Consider the following 22297-nt stretch of genomic DNA (forward strand, 5'->3'; position numbering starts at 1 on the left):
GGAGTAGGTGGCTACAGCTCATCAGTAACACTAGTGCCGCCTGTATCATCAATTGATGCAGATGATGGGGTGGGCTTTTCTGTTGGAATTACGGTGCAGGGCAATGGAGGAGGTGGAACTAGTTCCCCCTACCATTACAGGTGGTGGAACTCAGTTCCACCTCGTTCCCCCCACTTTAACCCCTGGTCACCAGTGAAGGAAACTGGGATGTAATCAGCAGACTGTCCCTAATATGTAATCTTTGTATAACCTATATACTTTTGATGTTTTTATTGTCATATTTCTTTTTTTTTTTTGTTTAAAGGTAAATTTTTGTTCAATTCAGTGATGCTAAAATATGTCTAATACACATTTTCTTGACTGCAAATTTTACACATGTACATTAAGAACCTATTCACTATCAAGTATTATTTTAAAATCTATGTTTCTCGTACAGTATGTTAAGGGCTTAATGCGCTAACGTACTTTGAGAGTATTTAGAATAAGCAAATTCAAAGATAGTGCCACACATACCAAACAGAAATGGTTGTATGAGCGATTCACTATGTGGATGCCACTGCCACCTACTGGTTGGATAAAGAAGGCATGGCAAAAGTGGTAACGTAGTCACACCTGGGCCAATCCCGATGCTCCACCTGAGGAACAGGAATGATCCAACTGACACAAGACTTATATATCAGTGGCTGCAATTAAGCAGGTTTTAGGCAGAGCAGGCACAACATGAGATAGAGGCCATCTGAAACATAAGGGCTAATGCTGCTTCCATTTACATTACGGAAAATCCGCATATTTGAACTGTGCATGACCATAAAACAATCTACATGCATATACACATAGACATATTGGTTTGCATCTCCTTGTGACTGGAATTCGGGATGTCGGAGGGAAGGAAGGTCTAATGTAGGCCGAGGACTGTAAGGGAGTGGTTGCGTAATCACAAACAAATGCGGATCTGCATACCTGTCAGTAGTAACAGCAGCAAGAGCTAGAGACTCCTAATTGCCTGATTGCATATCCAACTACTGAAGCTGATAGGTGCTTTCCTCATTTATGCTTTTATGACCATAATGTAGGAAGCTTCATATGCTGTATTTCAGAGTTGTTGTTTTTGTTTGATTCAAACGTAATATCAAATCAGGGTTTAGAGAATTACAGTACGACTCCTGCAGTTCTTCAGTAAGTCTTTGTGATACATGTCTGAGGTAAACTGCTGGTGGTCATCTAAATTTAAATACGCTCACAATTTTGGTGGGTTTTTGTTGTGTTTGCATTTTGTGATGCTCATGCATTCTTACTTAGCAGCCACTCCATAATCATATACAGTTTTACAGTTTGCCTGTGACTTTGATGACTACAATCTGGATTTGCTATACTTGTTTTTTTTGTTCCAAGCATTTTAAAGTATTAATACTCTTGATCACTTACATTAATTTTGCTATGCTTGTTTTAAAAAAGTGTATTATCAGATCAAATCATATAATTTCATGTAGCCAATAGGGACATTTACTAAGCAGTGATAAGAGCGGAGAAGTGAGCCAGTGGAGAAGTGCCCATGGCAACCAATCAGCACTGAAGCAACATCTATAATTTGCATACTATAAAATTATACAGAGCTGCTGATTGGTTGATGGGGCAACTTCTCCACTGGCTTACTTCTTGGCTCTTATCACTGCTTAGTAAATGTCCCCCTAAGTGTCTTATTTAAAGTTCTTGCAAAATAAACACTGTATACTGTATATTTTGTCAGTATCTCCATGGTGTAGACTCCATGTCCTCACTTGTAGAGCTTGCTAGTGCGTAAACAGAACCGACTGTCTCTTTTCATTCATTCTTATTGGCAGGATCACATCTTCCCACAATGCTGTGCATTTGTCTACTTCTCATGTTATCATCATGTTAATGCTTTTAATATAAACTTCTTTTTCCTTCCACATTGGCGATCCTCCATCTTACTCATCTTGCATTTTCTTTTTCGTTGTAGCATTATTTATCTGCCCATAAAGCCTTTCTCTTGCTTGAGTTTTTCCCTCCAGAATAATGGACTTGTAAGGCGCATAACTTACATTAGGACTGCTGCAGCACTTCATCATTTCTGTCTTACATGTCTGACTTCAACTTCATCATCCTGACTGTACCACAATGAGGAATTGAAGTCTATTCCATTTGGTGGCTTCCACAGGAGAAATGTTGCTGCTGCAAATGTACTCTTAAATAAAGCAACAACAATATGTTCAAAGTGAATTTTATTAATCATAATGTGCTGCAAAGCCAATGTTTTAAGTAGTTGCCCCACAAAGAAGTCTGGAGAACTGTGACCCTGTTGCTCTGCTTGGAGAATGTTTTGCTAAGTGTGCACTGTTGGCCTTATTCAGGTATGTTAGCAAACCAAAAAAGCACACTACTGGGCAAAAAAAATGCTGCACTGCAGGTGGGGCAGATGTAACATGTGCAGAGAGCGTTAGATTTGGGTGGGGTGTGTTCAAACTGAAATCTAAATTGCAGTGTGAAAATAAAGCAGCTAGTATTTACCCTGCACAGAAACAATATAACCCACCCAAATGTAACTCTCTCTGCACATGTTACATCTGCCCCACCTGCAGTGCAACATGGTTTTGCCCATTGGTGTGCTTTTTTGGTGTGCTAACAAACCTGAATAACCCCCTGCATCTGCTCAGTAAATGGGAGAAGCATGTCACTGATCCAAATAGTAGATTACTCTGTGGTATTCTCCAGGCATTGCAATGTGGAGGGTGTACTGGTGGCAGCCATATACTAGTGATGTTTTTATGGCTTTAATATATATTTATAGCTCCCCTTTAAATGTAATGCATAATCATTGTTATACAGTTTATATAATGATTGCATTCCGGAAAACAACTTAAATAATTTATATTTTTCCCTTCAATGAATTTGCTTTCTTTTACATTCTTACATGTGTTATTTTTATTGTGTATTGTATTTTGTCTTGCTATCTCTTTTGCCATGACACGCCTCTGCATTTTTGGCTACAGGCTAGGTTATGAGCACGATTTTACTGTGTTGATGGTGAAAGGACTGGCTGGAATGGAAACTGAAGTCCTCTTTTTATTCACAGGCCAGCTACAATCAGGCAGCTGCAGTGCGAGCTTCCCCACGTTACTCAACCAATGACCTCAGCCCCGATGTGGAGGGAGCACCCACTTTATGGGTGAGAGGTAGTTCAGTCTCCATGCCAGCTCAATCCTGGGCCTCTCCTGAGCAGAGACTACCAGTTGCGCCAAATTATGTTTGGTGGTTTTGTGATGTGGACTCCTGCCCTATGGGAACTGAGCTGAGACCAGCAAACTCATTTCACTTAGGACATCAAGCTGGACTTGACCCCCGGTCCCAGAAGAGAAAGGCGAGTGTTTTTCCACCATGCCAGTATACCATACTATTTCTATCTGTCTGCCCTTTTGCCAAGCTTTTGGTGCATAGCAGTCACATGGGTGCATGGGTTCCTCTAACACTGAATTCTGTTCTCTCTTTCTGCTTTTTATAACTTCATCTTCTTCCATTCTAGTCCTCTGCATTACTTCATCATGCTGGTCCATAAATAGACAATCTCATTTACAAGGCAATTTCCACCATGTTTCTCCTGCTAATTCTGCCTGTGACTTAATCTCCCTTTTCCATTTTACATTCCATTTCCTTTGTAACAAAAGTGTATTTTATTCCAGTGTGTTCAAAAATATGTGTTCAAATAATGTCATTAGCGACATGTAATATCTGCAGATGACTAAGCCTGAGATGGGTTTGTCTTTTGTTTCCTCCCTTTGGGAAAACAGCTTCTAGGTTTTACTTTATATAGAGAAATAAAACAGTTTATCAGTCTGGCAAATGTGAAGTGTTCATAGCTACATTCATGTTGCCAGGAGATCCACTGCTCACATTTACTGCTGGCTGAGAACTATGTTCTATGCCCTGCACAATATATAATTATAAATAAAGTAAAATAAATAAATAAATAAATATATATATATATATATATATATATATATTACACTAAGAAGGGATATGAGATCTCAGTAACAGTGGGATATCTATAATGGGTGAAGGATGTGCGGTACAGACTGGCCCATAGGTCAGGTTGGCTTCTGCATCGCACACCTTGCACCCATAATTTCCCCTATACCCGCTATCCATGGCGCACATGTGCCAGTGATTTCTTCGGAAAAGTGGTGCTGGCAAAGGAATTTGCAAAGGGCCTGGCACTGTGGGAGAGTCTTTATGCATGCACCATCTTTATGAAGACATTGACGGAAAGAGAACACCTCTGGGAGCAGGTTTATTTCTTAAACATCTGAACAGTAGCGTGATTTCTGTGGTCATATTGTAATTATATAGAATGCTCTTTCATAATCGGACATGCCCCAGAAAAATCTGTTTACTTTTCTGTATGTTATGAATGCACACACTATGCCATGGCCCCAGCGTCAATAGACAATCATCCCATTATAGTAGAAGAAAAAGCAGCATGAGCTGGAGAACTGTAACAGACAGGCATTTCTAACTGGTGTCAACGTTTTTCCCTGCAGCCCGTAAATTATGTTCTGCGTGTTTGTATAAAGAGAGCTTTCCCAAACTATCCTCTTTAAGCTATATATATATATATATATATATATTAAATTTACAGTATGTCAAGTTACAATTCAGTATATTAATATATAAATATATATGAGCTGTAATGTTAGGTGATGTTTCCTAATGAATAACTGTGGTTTGTCAGGAGACATACTAATCTGGCATGATTTTGGAAGGATATTGAAATCACAGTGTTTTGTTCCAGGAGTTTGCGGGAACTCTTTTGCCTGTATGTGTTACTTTAGTTTTAATGTCCAGCTCTCTCTAACATAGAAAAAATGCCGTTACATTAGCCAAAGCCTCCACATGTCAGAAATGTGCAAGACTATGTTTTCCAGCATCTGTATTAGCTGTGGGTATACAACATGTAATATACAGGTACAGGGTTTATTACCTAGAATGCTTGGCACCTTGGGATCTCTGGTCAGGGTTATTATTTTCCTGTATTCATATATATATATATATATTAGATTATATGTACACCCTAGCACACTGGTGCTCACTGTGGTTGTAGGTGGAAAGACTTCATGTACTGTATCTGTTTATATGACAAAATCACTAACCAGCTTCATGGCCAGTTATGTACATGGCAGAGAGGGCATTTGCATTGGTTTTAATGCAAGCTTAGCATTGTTAGAGCTGTACATTTTTATTTACAGTACTATGCACTGAGAACATGATAATGTTTTATTTTGTTTCTTTCAAGAATTTTTAATGTTGTAATAAATGATCAGGTTTTATCTTTACTCAGGCTGAATAACGGTGGGATCTGGGTCCCTTTAGTTATAACTGTGTCCCTGAGGAGCAGCATGTATTTACTTTCTGTGTTACTTCATTAATTCCTGTGTTACTGGATGGGATGTACTCTATGGATAATGGGTTTCTGTACACCTGTTCTCAAAGCTGCATGCATACAGATGTGACGTCACACACAGTTCATCTTAGCCACTGACCAAGCCAGTCCCAGTGTACCAGGGAGGCTAGGTTACTACTTTTGTCACAAAAAGTGACTTCAGAAACATTTTTGCTCAGATATGCGATTTGGTCGCACAGAAGTACAAGTACTGCCAGCCCCAGCGATCAGTGCATGCTTGCAATGTAGTTTTGGACATATCAGTATTATACACAGGTAAGATGAACCCATCAGTATTATACACAGGTAAGACGAACCCATCAGTAGTATACACAGGTAAGACGAACCCATCAGTAGTATACACAGGTAAGATGAACCCATCAGTATTATACACAGGTAAGATGAACCCATCAGTATTATACACAGGCAGGATACACACATCGGTATTATATACAGGCAGGATACACACATCGGTATTATATATAGGCAGGATACACACATCGGTATTATATATAGGCAGGATACACACATCGGTATTATATACAGGCAGGATACACACATTGGTATTATATACAGGCAGGATACACACATCGGTATTATATACAGGCAGGATACACACATCGGTATTATACACAGGCAGGATACACACATCGGTATTATACACAGGCAGGATACACACATCGGTATTATATACAGGCAGGATACACATATCGGTATTATACACAGGCAGGATACACACATCGGTATTATATATAGGCAGGATACACACATCGGTATTATATATAGGCAGGATACACACATCGGTATTATATATAGGCAGGATACACACATCGGTATTATACACAGGCAGGATACACACATCGGTATTATATACAGGCAGGATACACACATTGGTATTATATACAGGCAGGATACACACATCGGTATTATATACAGGCAGGATACACACATCAGTATTATACACAGGCAGGATACACACATCGGTATTATACACAGGCAGGATACACATATCGGTATTATACACAGGCAGGATACACACATCGGTATTATATACAGGCAGGATACACATATCGGTATTATACACAGGCAGGATACACATATCGGTATTATACACAGGCAGGATACACACATCGGTATTATATACAGGCAGGATACACACATCGGTATTATATATAGGCAGGTTACACACATCGGTATTATACACAGGCAGGATACACACATCGGTATTATACACAGGCAGGATACACATATCGGTATTATATACAGGCAGGATACACACATCGGTATTATATACAGGCAGGATACACATATCGGTATTATACACAGGCAGGATACACATATCGGTATTATATACAGGCAGGATACACACATCGGTATTATATACAGGCAGGATACACACATCGGTATTATACACAGGCAGGATACACACATCGGTATTATACACAGGCAGGATACACACATCGGTACTGTAGTATATCCACTGTAGATAGTGCTTGGCATTTTATGCACTTTGCTACTGATGTTTACTCCGGCCATAACAATCATCCCATACTTTCTTGTTATCCCCGGGAAAGGTAAAGTAGTTTCCACTTGTCGTATTCACTTTGTGTCGCCAGATGTAATGACTGGAAAATAACTAGTGTGAGTTTTGGTTAGAAAAAGGGCAGTGCCCAGGGAAGACTGTGACACATAATACAGTATTATGGTTCTGTTTAGATTTTCTTGTACCTTTACCAACATCTCAGCTAAAAAGCTATTAATAAAATGTAAATAATCCAGACAGAACTGGTGATTTTCCAGTATACTAAGGGCTCCCTCTTGTGGCCTGATGTGAAACATACAGTATTCTCTTCCTTTAACATAATGTACTGTATGTACATTCCTCAGATCCAGTGCTACATCTCTTAAGGCCTATACACACGGTGAGATTCGGGCTATGCCCGATTCTCACTATGCGACAGGGGCTAGGTCAGCACATAGTCAGTATCGCAAGCACACTCATTATGTGCTTGCGATACTATGTGCGATTTTGGCTAAGTGTCAATTTTGACTATCTCTTCTGTAGAGATAGTCAAAATTGACTTGCCTGCACACTCTATCTATTCTTGTGATGCCAACCGCGCGGGACTGCGCGATCTGCACTAACTTTTCTTACGATTTTACTATACAGTCAAAATTGTAAGAAAATATCTCACCGTGTGTACACACCGTAAGTGTCACTTGCACCAGTAGATATAAAATGTGTCGGAAGGCACTACAGAACGTTACTGTTCCAAACTGTGTAGATGGGTTGTGTTAGTGTTTGCTATTGGAAGGGTTATTTGGAAGAAATACTGCATTTTTTAGGAAAACACAATATCAGTGCCATTGATGTTAATCCACCTTAGATCTTCTCTGCACATGAACAGTCCTAGATGATCTCCAGACATCATCCAAGGATAGCGCAGAATTTTGAAAGAGGACATTCTATAATGTATGCCCAGATGGGTATGGGTCGTTGGGTAGACACAACTTAGGTCGACAGTCATTAGGTTGACCATGGAAAGTCGACATGCATTAGGTCGACAGGGAGAATAGGTCAACATGGTCATTAGGTCAACATGTACTAGGTCGACAGGTCAAAAAGTCGACTTTTTTTGGCGTCGTTTTCTTCGTTTAGTGACGGGGAACCCCAATTAGTGCACCGTGTCTCCTCGCATGGCTTGATTCGCTCGCCATACTTCGGGCAAGGTGCCTCGCTCCACTGCCGCTTCGCTCAGCACAGGTTACAATTCCAATCGAAGTCCACGTGGATCGTTAAGTATGAAAAAATCCAAAAATTTTTAAAAAAGTGAAAAACTCATGTCAGCCTTTTGACCTGTCGACCTAGTACAGGTCGACCTAATGACCGTGTTGACCTAATGCACGTTGACCTTCAGTGGTTGACCTAATGACTGTCGACTTAAGCTGTGTCGACCTAACAATGGTATCCCACCCAGAATTACATGAATGATTTCTGATGCCTGTAATCCCCCACCCATTTGCCCCCTGCCCATACTTATTTGCTTATAACCTTTACTGATGTGTCCATAGGTGTGTCGAGAGTATCAACGTGGCAACTGTAACAGAGGGGAAAATGAATGCCGGTTTGCCCACCCAGCAGAGAGTGCAATGATTGATACCAACGATAACACAGTTACTGTGTGCATGGATTACATCAAAGGAAGATGTTCACGGGAAAAGTGCAAATACTTCCACCCTCCAGCTCACTTGCAAGCCAAGATCAAGGCTGCACAATACCAGGTCAATCAAGCTGCAGCTGCTCAGGCAGCAGCCACTGCAGCAGCCATGGTGAGTCTATGCAGTTCTCTCCAACCTGAGACACTGGCTGCAGTCAGTGTGAGATGTCCTTGTGCTGTATTAAAGAAATACAAAAGCATTAGCTGAAAGAAAAAAAATAGTTGAAAGAAAATTGTAATGAAAGTTGAGTTAAACTGAAAAAAAAAAAAAATGCAACAGCTGTAGTTCTACGTTACAATTGTTTCCCGCCGCCTTGTGTAGATAATCTCTGTCTTGTGCGCACTCTCTACTATATAAGTCATATTGTCAGCAGCAAGAGCTGTATAGGAGGCCAGCTGCAGAGCTTGCTGTGACAGCTTCATTATGATAACCTATTGAGCTATATAACACTGCAGAAGGAGTTGGTGTTCCTATGCTTTATAATACTAATGTATTATGTCCCCATCTTTAGTGACACCCATAACAGGATTTAGGTAGATATTAACCTCCAAAAAAGCCTCTTTTGATTTCTGGTGTTGCTTCACTGCCTAATTCTAAATCTGTCTGTTAAGTGTCCTTAGATGAGTTCTAAGCAACTGCAGTAATACATTACATAGGGCAACAGAAATGTTTCTTACTTACTTGCTTAGTGCTTGACTAGAGTTTAAGCGGATGCTGGTAAGGTCATTTTCTGTTCCTCTCTGAGGTCGGCTGAGTATGGAAGGTACTATACATTCATAACCGTGTAAGCCTCACTTAGAACTCCAGGAATAAAGGTTGCTTTAAAGCAAGTTGCAATATGCATTTAGAGATTAGTGAAATGTATTCAAAACTACAGATAATTACATCCTTCAGCACCTGGCAGTGAAATGTAGGGTGTTTTGCTGGCAGAATATTGCATTATGTGTCCCTAGTCTTACCCTGACCACCCCACACAGCAGAATTAATTGCTGGTCCTCAGCTATATATCTGGATTATAACTTCCACAAAATATGTACAACAATGTGGAACCTCATGTAGCGGAAAAGAAGTACTCAAAAACTCGTAAAAGCAGTGGAACCGCTCTTGGCCTGTTCCTTTACAAAACCCTGTGCATTTTGCTGCAGTTCGCTCATCTCTATATGCATATATTAACTTATCACCATTTTAAATAAACAACTTGTTGAGGGCAGATGCAAAGTGCACAGTTTTTAATTGGTTGTCCATTGTGCAGAAAAGCATGATTGTGTTGCAGAAACACACTTACACACTAGTATATACACACACATGTATGTGTGTAAATACTGCATATGTATACTGCATATATAACACATAAAGCAGTGCATGAATTTTAGACATCTAAATGAAATATAGAAAAGCATGCAAATGTTGACTCTATATGTAAATGAGGTTTAATCATTTGCTGGGTTCACTCCTTTGAAGTTTGCTGCTTAGTGTAACAAATGAAGTATTTTTGTATTTGTCTAACTGCTGTGAATAACCAGCAATTATCAGTCACCGTTTATGTAATGTATGTTAATTATTAGTTACAAGTGGTATCTGACAATAACCAATCAGAGTCTTTATTGTGCATGCTTAGTCTTGTTATTTGTTATTTACGGCATTCGGATGATTTGTTTTTTTATTTGTTTTTTTTTTCTCACCTACCAAAATATGCACTGCTGCCCCCATGATGCACCTCTGCTTGCTGTTTATGTTAATGCGCTTGAACCCCATTGGCCCATTGCCATCATGTGCTCGCTGCCTGCTAATTAAGACTCAGTCGGCTGTCAAATCACTGAAGCGACCCCTCGAGGCAACCTTTGACCTGGTACTATGACCTTTCACCTTTTAGCTTGGCATGTAGCTTTATTGTACAAACCAGTGTTAAACATACCAACGTAAAATACGTTATATATATATATATATATATATTTTTTTTTTTAGACAGTTTCTGTTGTATGGTCATGATATACATTGGAAAGCTGAGTGTGGTTTCTTTATGGAAAAAAAATATTACAAATATATAAAAATAAATAAAGCTATATACACTCACAGTAAAATATATAGATATTTATTACAGTAACCACATTCAGTACTGCCACAGCAGAAATGGTATTTGCATAGTAGATACCACAACCAAACTATATGTAAATGTTTGTACTGTGTAGTTGGCATGGCTTTATTGCTACTCTTATGTATGTGTAGTTTTAACATTTGTAAGTCAATGTTAACATACCTGCATGCATTGGTAGAGTTTGCATGCCTAGATAGGTTTGGGGAAGTGTGGGTATAGTTCAGCCTGATCCTACCTTCTTCAGTCATTCTGTAGAGTAACATTTGCTATAATTGTTGACCTTCATGGAGCTAGCAGTGCTGAAATTTCACCCTTAATAAAAACATTTTTTAGATGATGAAATAAAGCATTACCCTTGTCACATTGTACGTGCCATGTAGCTCCAAAATGCACTACAGTTATGGCGAGATTAATGTACAGTATAGATGTTTTTTTCACAAACTGCAGATCTTATTGAGCTATAATGTCTGTTGCATAAGTCTATTAAGAGGTGCTGTAAACCCTAGGCCAGGGGTCAGCGATCCACCCAGGGTCAGGGTTTATCACCTTAGTGCAGTAGAGTAGAGTGCCGCTTTGTATGCTTCTGACTCATTTTCCTCAGACCTGGAGAAGTCTGCAGTGAATCCACTTGCGGTCGGCCGCAGCCCTCTCCAGCGCTGAGAGCAGTGAAAATGACACAGGCGCTCTGCTCACTTTTTATTTATTTATTTCCTCATTTCTTTTACGGTTTCTTCAAACTCCTTCGGCATGAAGGGAATTCCTCAGTCTGTACTTCCCCCATTACCAAAGAGGCCTGCACTTGAGAAAACCAATGGTGCCACCGGAATGTTTAATACGGGTTTTTTCCAGTACCAACAGGCTCTTGCCAACATGCAGCTCCAGCAGCAGGCAGCCTTTTTCCCTCCAGGTAAGCTCCATGTGAAGGCTTGCTCAGTGTACTGTATGCACGGAAGAGACTTTGCCTTGTCATAATGTCATGGGTAATCCTACATGTGTGTAAGACAGAGAGCGCCATTTATATCATTGTACATTAACATTGTGTGACTCATTGTGAGAGGCAGGAAGAGGGTGACCTGCTGTTTACAATGTTAATATATTATTAATCCATAATTTAATTACCAGTGTCGAACTGGGGCATTAAGGGCCCCTTGGGTAAAGAAATGCAGGGGCGCATTCAGTAGTATGAAAGGGGCATGGGCAGCTTGCAGATGGTGAGACAAATGCTTAATTAAAGCATACAGTAATATATCAGTGAAATATGATATGTATGCTAAGTATATTAATATTTATTTCTCAGTAATCAGATGTCACATATTTTTATGTAATTTAAGTACTAAGGGCCTAATTCAAGGTGAATTGCAAAAGAACATTTTCCTCTAATAGGCAAAACAATGGGCCTAATTCAGACTTGATCGCAGCAGCAAATTTGTTAGCTAATGGGCAAAACCATGTGCACTGCAGGTGGGGTAGATATAACATGTGCAGAGAGAGTTAGAGCTGGGTGGGTTATATTTTTTCTGTGTAGGGTAAATATCGGCTGCTTTATTTTTACACTGCAATTTAGATTTCAGTTTGAACATACCGCACCCAAATCTAACTCTCTCTACACGTTATATCTGCGCACCCCCCCTTCTCCTGCAGTGCACAGATGGGCAGATATAACATGTGCAGAGAGAGTTAGATTTGGGTGTGGTGTGTTCAAACTGAAATCTAAATTGCAGTGTAAAACTAAAGCAGCCAGTATTTACCCTGCACAGGAACAAAATAACCCACCCAAATCCTCACCTGCACTGCACATGGTTTTGCCCATTAGAGCTAAATGTTGTTTTGCAATCCACCTTGATTTAGGCCCTAAGAATGTAATGTGCTACTGGACATCGTGTAGTGTATACCCAGCTTAAGTTTTGGGAGAGGCAGCAGGGAAGCTATCATGCACCAGCAGAGTGTCATTGAAGCACCTGTCAGGGGGAATGGTGGTTACACAGGAGCTAACAGTATGTCACCCAGAATGCACCAGGGTGTAACTGTACACCAGGATGAGCGGAGGTGGAGGCACAGCTCATCTGGGCATACATCACTTCCTGGTGCTTCATACGCTAACTATGTTTCTTTTCAGTAGCTCTACATGTAGCACTTTATGTTTGTCTTAAAAAAAAAACTGCTGTCTAGAAATTTTAGCTATTGAATTGATGTGCCCTCAAAATGCAGCTTCTGCTCTGTTCTTAGCGACTTCTCTCCCGTACTCTGATCACCTTTTACAGTTCACACATCCTATGTCCCAACACATTGCATACTCCACATGTTCAGTCATCATTATATAGGGCCCTCCCAATTTCCTGGCATATTATATTCCGTATTTCTCTATGACCTGGCTTGTTGAAGACATATAACCCTGCATATTTACCCAGGTTAAATAGCATCCATGTTTATTCATACATTCCCAAAATCCACACATGCTGTAAAGTCCAACCAATGTCCATTCACAGTTTCCTCTATATTATTCAGTCTTCCTCCTCCACAATTGGCAGCCATATTTACGCCAGCCATATTTACACTTACTAAGTTGGCTCCCATATTCACCGTTCATTTATCCCTCCAACGTCCAAATACATAACACACAAGCAAATGCAGTGACATACATAGAATTGCAGCTACCTTAGCCTGCTACTCATTTTCTTTGTCATAACCTGCTGTCACATCACAGCCTTGGCTCCATTTCCAGTCACATTTGCACGTTGCACAGTGTTGTAATACGGAGCATGCCAGGCAGCCAGTAACTGCATAGTAACTGCACTCTCTGCACTACAGTGCTGTAGCTACTGGCGGCTCTGCAAGCAACACACTGTTTTAATGGGGGTTCTGGTGGTTATCCTGTAAGTGCAATGATTAGATTCCCATATAAAGCCCAGAGCCTGGAAGTCGACACTGCTACTAACTACACGATACCTGTACTGCTTGAACCTCTCTAGAATCACTGTCGAGCAGGGATATAAGGAGGATCTGTCATCTTCTAATAAAACCATGAGGATTATAATGGGACTATAAGAGTTTGTTCTGGTGTACCGCAAATCTCTCTCACTCTGTTTTGCGTAGAGTGCCATTGACATTTGGAAGAGGCTTACAACAATGGTCTGGGGTTAAGCAGATAGAAAATTAAACAAATTAATCCATGGTGATATGTACGCATTCATTAATTTGTTCATACTGTTTGCAAATGCTAATTACTGTAGGTCATAAGAAGGAATGTAGTTATGTGACCGATGGTCACAACACCAACGGCTACATCCCACACCCCTCTAAATCCCGACAGTTGGCATGCCGACTAGCAGGGACTATTCCCACTTGTGGGTGTCCACGACACCCATAGAGTGGGAATAGAACCTGTGGCGGGCGCAGTTCACCACCGAGCCCGTAAGGGGCTTTGTTGCTCTTTGCTCTTGTCTTCCCCCCCCCGCCGGCATTCTGCATGCCGGGATCCCGCTGTCGGTATACTGACCGCCGGGATCCCCAGCACCGGTAAACCAAACCCAACCCTTTAAGAACATATGGATCTTGCCCATTACAGTTTTACTAACAAATTGACTTCAAATCATTACATAAAGTATAATTACTGGTGGAAAAGGCAGATCAGCAGCTTGCTCCCTTCTCATATAAGTGTGCATGCTGTTATATACATTTACTGCTAGAATTCCATGCTAGTGCTGCAAAAATAGTAGTCATCATCATCATAATCTAATACAACTTATATTATCATTTCCATAGTAATAAATCCTTATGCACTCATTAAAAAACTGTAATACTTATTATACTAAAGAGTGGTATGGCAGTAGCTGCCAATGGAAGATCAGATTTGTAGATTGCCAGCAGATGTATATAGAGAAATACAGGTTTGATACCCTGCATTAATAGCATGACGCCCATTTCTAGAGCAGGGACAAAGAGCTTTGCTTTTAAATGAAAGAATCTAGATTCATAGCTAATGCAGGCAATCATCTTATATTCTTTTATTTCCCACATACATTTGGACACCTGCAGAGTAATAAATACATGGTTTTTGGGCTAAATGTTGGAGGTGGATTTTATATATCACTAGACAGCGGAGCCTAATAGAACCTAATAAGGACACAGTACAGGCATCTCTCATCCCTAACCAGAATACTGTAACTAACTAAAATCCCCAGCTACAAATTAGCAACCAAGATGGTGCTATAAAGCTACACAAAACCTGAAATCACTAGCACAGTCATCTTTGTTACTAAACCACTACCGGATATGTGTCCAGTGCCGGTGCTAGGGTGTTCGGCGCCCTCCTGCAAACTATAAATTTGCGCCCTCCCATACTTTACAAAGGGACAGACAGCGCTTTTCAATAAAAGGATGAGGTCTCACGAGGAAGGGATGTGGCCACACAATAGTACCCCCATTTAAACCACCCCCAGTAGTGGCGCTGCTTACACATAACGCCCCAGTTGTATCACAGCTTACATGTTTGCTCCAGTAGTAGCGCCGCTACCACATAACGACCCCAGTAGTTGCGCCGCTTACACATAACGCCCCCAGTAGTAGTGCAGCTTACATATAACGCCCCCAGTAGTAGCGCAGCTTACACATAATGCCGCAGTAGTAGCGCCGCTTCCACATAATGCCCCAGTAGTAGCGCCGCTTCCACATAACGACCCCAGTAGTAGCGCCGCTTACACATAACGCCCCCAGTAGTAGCACAGCTTACACGTAATGCCCCAGTAGTAGCGCAGCTTACAAATAACGCCCACAAAAGTGCAGTTTATTCACATTTTGCCCCCCCCCCTCGCACACATACATAAATACACACACACACACACACACACACACACACACACACACACACACACACACACACACACACTCTCCCTTCACTTACTTATCAGTCTGGCTGGCAGGATCTGGAGCATCATGTCCTCTGTGGTACTGCAGTCTTCTGGTCCCGTGTAGCCCCGCCCACATTTCCCCTGTGTAGCTCCGCCCCCCTTCGTCCGATCAGTTAGTCACTGTTACAGGAAGGGAGAGGAGGCTTAAATCTGCCGGCGCCGCTGCCTGTCATACAGTGACAGACACAGCAGCCGACAGCAGCAGCAGGGATGCCAGGCGCAGCAGCGGGGATGCAGTGCAGGGAAAGCGCCTCTCCTGCCTGGCGCCTACCTGCACTGCATCACTTTGCTGAGCGGGTAGCGCCGGCCCTGTATGTGTCTCATATATTTTCAGTCTAGTGTTAAGGAAGAATTACACCCGAATCAAACACAGTGTAGTGCCCTTTTGTTCAGTCTTCTGGATGTGTACTGTCCCCATCTAGTAGTCTCTCACGTACCTAATTCAGACAGGCGGAGCTGTTGTCTGTGTCCTATCCTTGTGTAATTCTCACTCTATTGTTAATTACACATGCACAAGGGATTGTGATAACAGCCCTGTTTTAATCAAGCATGTATAGTACAGAGGCCAGAAGAATGGGACTTTATGAAACTTTGTAGAGCCTTGGTAGATTAGGCCAGCAGGGAGCAAATGTGGGTAAAATACTAGATTTAAACTACAGTAGTTTCATTTTTGGGTAAAGTTCTTTTTTTAATAGGTATGTGTAACTGCCATTGCTCAGAGTGTAAAAATAGGTTGTCCAATTTAGAATCTCCTTTATCTGAATATATTCTGAAACCACATGATTGCGCCTGATCATATTAACCGCCTTTCTGATACAATTGGGAGATTACATATTATAGCTGTGTTGTCAGGTCTTTTACTGGTCCAGACACAGCTACGCTCCTACAGTATATTCCATTTATAGTTAAGCTGCTGGGATTCAACTTTAACGTGAATTTAGTGTAGAAAAATCTCCTTTACAGTGTATCTGACAATGTACTGTAGGATACACTTGTTTAGTTTATTTGCATGCAGCGTGATTCCACATTCTTGGTAAATAAACCTTTTGGCATTTCAGGTAAAGAATATAAGAATCTAAGGGGCCCATTTATCAACGAGTCTTGATAAACGGTGCTCCAGCCAATCAGCTCCTATCATTTTTCAAACACATTAAACTTAGGAGCTGATTGGCTGGAGCACCATTTATCATGCGCAACAAGTTTTGAATAGCTAAAACTCATTGATAAATGGGCTCCTAAGTGCCCTCTAATCTTATCCCTTAACTGCAGTTCTACTATGAAATAGTTTTAGTACAATACTTAAAATAGGAAAGGCTATAATAAGAACAAGTTCTAAAAAATCAATTGCAAAGTGATATTACATACTGTAAGTCATAAATGATTTTATTTTACTGTCCTTTGAACAGGAAGGAGTATTGCAAAGTACACCAATTGGGGATACTGAGACACTGGCCTAGATAAGGTTTGGGAGTCATTTACTGGCTAATAAAATGTAACAGGTCATCAAGTGTTTCTATGAGAGGGTAGTTTTTAAATGAGTTATGGAGTGCTACAGTGAAGATTGCCTTTCTCTCCCTTATACTACAGTGCCTTTAAACAAAGTACACATTATACTTTTGTCACATATTGCAACCTAGTCCAGTGTGTAAATGTCACTGTTATTAAGTACATATTGTCTTAATGATTGCAACACTAACAAATGAGATGATCAGTAACCCAGTTTACCCTTTGTATCTCTGCTCTACAAATATCCTAATCACCCACCGTGCTCCTCTGTAATTTCAGTATGCTCACTGTTTTATGCCACTGTTGCCATAACAACAATTTTCTTTCTTGTTTAAATATTTTTTTCCTAATAACATGTGTGATGGGTTGTTTTTAATTCTTTTCCCTTTTCAATCCACCTTCCTGTTGCAATGCATGATGGGCAGGCTCAATATTGTGCATGACACCCGCTGCAAATGTTGGTAGGTGCCAGCTTTGTTTCTTAATTATTTTACATGCCTGATGATCTTTTATTCTTGCACTCAAAATCCATTGCTAGTACCGTATATCTAGGGAGTACTGTCCCACTAATTGTAATGAAAACAAAATAATGTGCCATTTAATCCATTTACTAGGCTGTGTTTTGATAGTTGCTGCTTAGAACATTACATAATTTACTGCCTCATATGTGGATTTTGACTGTTGTTAGTTTTGTATTAGAAGTAAATTAAAAGCTCTGTAATTTATATTTTTCTAAATTTGTATCTTTTCTTCATGTGAATAAAACCCAATTTAGAAGAAAATGTAAATATTTAAAGTGTACCTATCAGCCTAAAGTCAGTGGGGAAAGTCATTGTAATATTTATCCTATTGGTTGACATGACTCAGTGATGTCACTAGTTGATGGGGAACAGATAGGCTTCTTTTTAATGAACATTGTAGTTGCCTTTACTATATGTACAGTATGTGACAGGTACACTTTAAATAAGGTGGGTCAGGATCATTTAAATTGAGCTTTATGTGTGATGAATACCTTGTTTTGATGGTAACAAACATTTTCCCTTTTTTTTCTCTTTCATCCCACCCTTTTCCTCTTTTCCCCTGGAATGCTGACCTGCTTTTGCACTTGATTGCATGCCACTTGCTGGTGATGTTACGCCACGTGGCTTCACGCTGCAATAAATACCATGCCAAATTGTTCTGCCACCTGTTGCTATGGTTCCCCCTCTGCTACACTCTTCTGTATGTCTGCTTATGTGATTTCACTCCGAAAGTTCCCATGGTGCACGGTACAGCACCGGCTACTGTGTCCGCAGCAGCAACATCTGCCACAAGTGTTCCCTTCGCTGCAACAGCCGCAGCCAACCAGGTTTGCTAATTTACAGCTTACATTCTTAAGAACAACTCTAAATCAGTGCTTTGTAATAACACTCTGTGTTCACCTTACCTCCTGTTGGCATACTTATAATTCATCGCAGCATGTTTAGCTATTGAAATATTTTATTAAATGGCAGCATAATGGCTTGTTTGATAAAATGTAAAGATATTTTTCAGTCAAAAGAATGTGCAAAAAACATATTTCACTGCTTCTCCATGAATGTGGTGGGTATTGGGAAGTAGAAGTGTAGGGAAACTGAAATGAGTCATCAGAAGCATAAAACCTCTGCTGCTATTTGTTGAGTTGCTATGAAATATTTATAATGATTGTGATGCCTGAGAGTTAGCCTGAGTAGATCATTATAGAGAATTTTGTATATGTGGCTAAAAGATGAAAGAAAGTTCCTATCAGTCTGTGTAAGGAAATAATCCAACCACACTGGCATCCTGAAGACCCTAGAATTTATCTGGCCTTTAAGTCTCTGAGGCTTCACCTGATGAAGCTTGTCTACTTTGGGCATCTGTGTGGCCCAGTTGAACATTAATATTTTCTGTAGCTGTTTTTTTTTTTGTTCTGTACAGCACACTGATGGGATCTGCACTGAGTATGTTGATATAATCAGTTCATATGACAGGCTATCAGAACACACTTTAATTGTATATACTGTAATACATTTTTTTAATTATTGTTCTAAATAGACAATGTACTATAAAGTTAGTATTAGTAAAAATAGTTACAACTTGGGTATATTACAGGTTGAGTCTCCCATATCCATTATTCTAAAAATGGAAATATTCCAAAAACCAATATTGCAAACCACTGATGTCATGTGATGGGTCAGACAGCGTTCCCAAGGCTACCCCTAACACATTGCCCTGTTTGTTAACCCAGCGAGGCTACCTCCGGGCTGTCTGGTGCTCATCCAGTGTCTCACCAGCCCACAGAGATAGTCCCTCTGCAGCCATTGGCGCCATGTTAGATCACTACAGCCGATGGGTGAGATCTCCGGGACTCTCCTCCATCCCGACATGGACCTTGGTGGAGCTGCAGATGACAGGTCTGGTGCCCGCAAGCCTTCTTCATCATCTCTGTGGCCCTTGTCTTCCTCTGTCTGCATCTTAAAGGGATCCATATGAAAATATTCCAAAATACGATAATGCTCGTGGTACCAAGCATTTGGGATATGGGAGTCTCAACCTGTACATACATAGCCAGGTTCACATTATTACTATTTTTATTACTGCTAATTTTATACTACATTGTCTATTTATAAAAAAAAAAAACCATTTTGTTATTAGATACCATTAAAGCGTGCTCCAATCCTTTCAAGTGATTATAGGGTATATTCAATTGAAGTCGAAAAGCTGACAGCAGTTTTCTACTTTTTTAGGTTGGAAGGGGTTCCGACCTATTCAATATGTTCGACAAGTCGAGGAATTCGACTTGTCGAAAAGCACGTGGATCGGCGGAATAGCTGCCGATCCACGTGCTTTCGACCATCTCTCTTCGACTTTAAAAAAAGTTGGCTCCTAACAAAGAAAATAATACAAATAACACAAATAAATAAATAATACAAATAACCAAAGTGTGCATGTACGTGTGTTTGGGGCAGACTGGAGTAGAAGGGTCCAGTGGTTCTTATCTGCCATCAAATTCTGTGTTTCTGTTTATCTGTACAGGCTTTGTTTGAATAATATGCTTTAACAAGGTTAAAATAAAAAAATAACTAAAAAAATACGTGAGGTCTCACTGAGCATAAACTGATACTGTAAAAGAGGGTGGCAGTGGGCTTCCCCTGTTTTAAGTAACCATCTACCCCATGCTGTGTCCCCTCTTACTGTGGTGTCAGCACACACCCCGTCCACACACGCGCGCACACACACACACACACACACACACACACACACACACACACACACACACACACACACACACACACACACACACACACCTCTCCTGCACTCCCTCACGACTGGTTATTGCAAAATAGGGGTACCCCATGCTGTTTTCCAACCCTGTTTTGCAATACTAGTCTAGGCTTCCAGCTGATTATGGATTTGAGGGGAACTCCACGCATTTCTTAAGTAAACATTATTCTAAATAAACATTTTTTTAACTCTTTTAAAGCACATTACTCAAACAAAGCCTGCACAGATTATGGTGATCTGTGCAGGGCTTCACACCAATCCGCTCAGTCCGGTCTATTAATTGGGCGGGTTGGCCTATGTATTTTGGTCAGTTCAGTTGTCTTTGCAAGCAGCTGCTTAGTAAGTCTGCGTTTTGTATACTCGTCTATGTAAAATAATTGATAGTTGGTCCAATGTTCTAAAGTAAAAAAAAACAGTTTTGACTTGCAAAACAGTCGGAAAAACAACTAAAATAACAAGCTCAACCTTTTGTAAATTAACCCCTTGGTTTTCCATTTCCACTTTGCAATAAACTTTATAAGACAGCAGAAGTGAGATGTGTTTAACTCCCCAGTGACATACATTCTGTATTATTGTGTTACAAAAAATACATAAACACATACAGAAAGACATAGACAACTTTGTTCTGTCTTTAGTTGAATCTACAATATTGGCTCGTCAGAAGACTGAAATGACCCCAATAACATTTCAAAGTAGCTTTTCTACAAATCGTAGCTATGCTTCAGTTCCCTAGTTACACAATCCTAGTTAGAACTCAATAATGACCTTTGTGTATGCCAACAAAGGAGTCTCTTTCCAATCACTGCTACACACGTATTCTGTAATGTGTCGCTCTCTGGCATCCTGTGCTTCTGCTGTCACTTATTTACAGTTGTTAAGCAATTTTTAACACCAGTTTGCTACTATAGCATTTAGTTTCACTGTGTACTTAATGCTTCATATTCAGAAGACAACTGCTCTTGTTCTGTTTTCTAGAAGTGGCTGATTTTTGGCTGCAAATGATTTCAATTCATTGTAAACCTGTTTTACCTACAGATACCCATAATATCTGCAGATCATCTGAGTAGTCACAAGTATATTACACAGCTCTAGAGATCGTTTCCCAATGCAGTAAGTTGTCTCTGCGTTTTCAAATTTCAGATGTGTGCAATGTGTTTTTGAAATAATTAGCATTATTCTGAGGTCTAGCGCTTTAAGGTTTGGGAGTAGTTCAGGCACAAATGCATGTGCAACAGGATATTATAATTTGGGATTTTTTAAAAAATATGATAAGATTTAGATTTTAGCATTTGGTTTATACCCTCTACAAGACAGTGGGACAGAGTAAATTGCCCACATGTTGTACCACGCAATCTCTTCTCCCAGGTAAAATGCTTTTCAGTTAGAGACCCACGATAGAGTCCCGAGGCAGCACCTTAACATGGATTTCTGCTTACAAACAGTCTTTTAGAGTTATTACAATGGGCTAATAACTCACAAATGGTTCCTTTGCCTCTGTGTATGTACAAGGAAAATAGTATTTACTCTACGTACAAATGGAGAAGCTTAGCTGCACCATTCAACGTGATAAGTCTGTGTGTGCATGGCACTCGTGTATAATATACTGCTACGTCAGTTACGCTTGCACTGCGTGCAAATTAATGAGTATGTTGGTGCCTTCACCATTTGGTGTAACAATGGCACATCCTCTTAGATGCAGTTTTTATTGTAATGAAGTGTTATGTGATTTGACAACGCACATGCCATGAATAAATGCCATCTTACTCTTATTCAGTAGTATATAAGGGGATGTAGTCGGGATCCCAGCGGTCGGAATCCCGTCGTTCAAAA

The 22297-nt window shown here is 40.3% G+C and overlaps 1 protein-coding gene across 20 annotated transcripts in view; it reads left to right on the plus strand.

Moving 5' to 3' along the window:
- The window catches only part of MBNL1 (muscleblind like splicing regulator 1), a 220840-nt gene that overhangs the window by 185840 nt on the left and 12703 nt on the right, over nucleotides 1-22297 (plus strand). For 6 of the 20 annotated variants that reach the window (XM_063916088.1, XM_063916078.1, XM_063916081.1 and 3 more), the window contains 7 exons: nucleotides 3095-3379; nucleotides 8528-8785; nucleotides 10470-10523; nucleotides 11523-11676; nucleotides 17608-17643; nucleotides 18436-18530; nucleotides 21503-21577. In XM_063916088.1, the coding sequence (XP_063772158.1) occupies nucleotides 3095-3379; nucleotides 8528-8785; nucleotides 10470-10523; nucleotides 11523-11676; nucleotides 17608-17643; nucleotides 18436-18530; nucleotides 21503-21559 (939 nt within the window). In that variant the 3' untranslated portion in view covers nucleotides 21560-21577. The remainder of the gene's footprint in view (nucleotides 1-3094; nucleotides 3380-8527; nucleotides 8786-10469; nucleotides 10524-11522; nucleotides 11677-17607; nucleotides 17644-18435; nucleotides 18531-21502; nucleotides 21578-22297) is intronic. The other 14 variants (XM_063916085.1, XM_063916082.1, XM_063916083.1 and 11 more) reach the window with 14 other exon arrangements.

The sequence above is a fragment of the Pseudophryne corroboree genome, chromosome 4 (assembly GCF_028390025.1).
Source record: "Pseudophryne corroboree isolate aPseCor3 chromosome 4, aPseCor3.hap2, whole genome shotgun sequence".
Classification (NCBI taxonomy): domain Eukaryota; kingdom Metazoa; phylum Chordata; class Amphibia; order Anura; family Myobatrachidae; genus Pseudophryne; species Pseudophryne corroboree.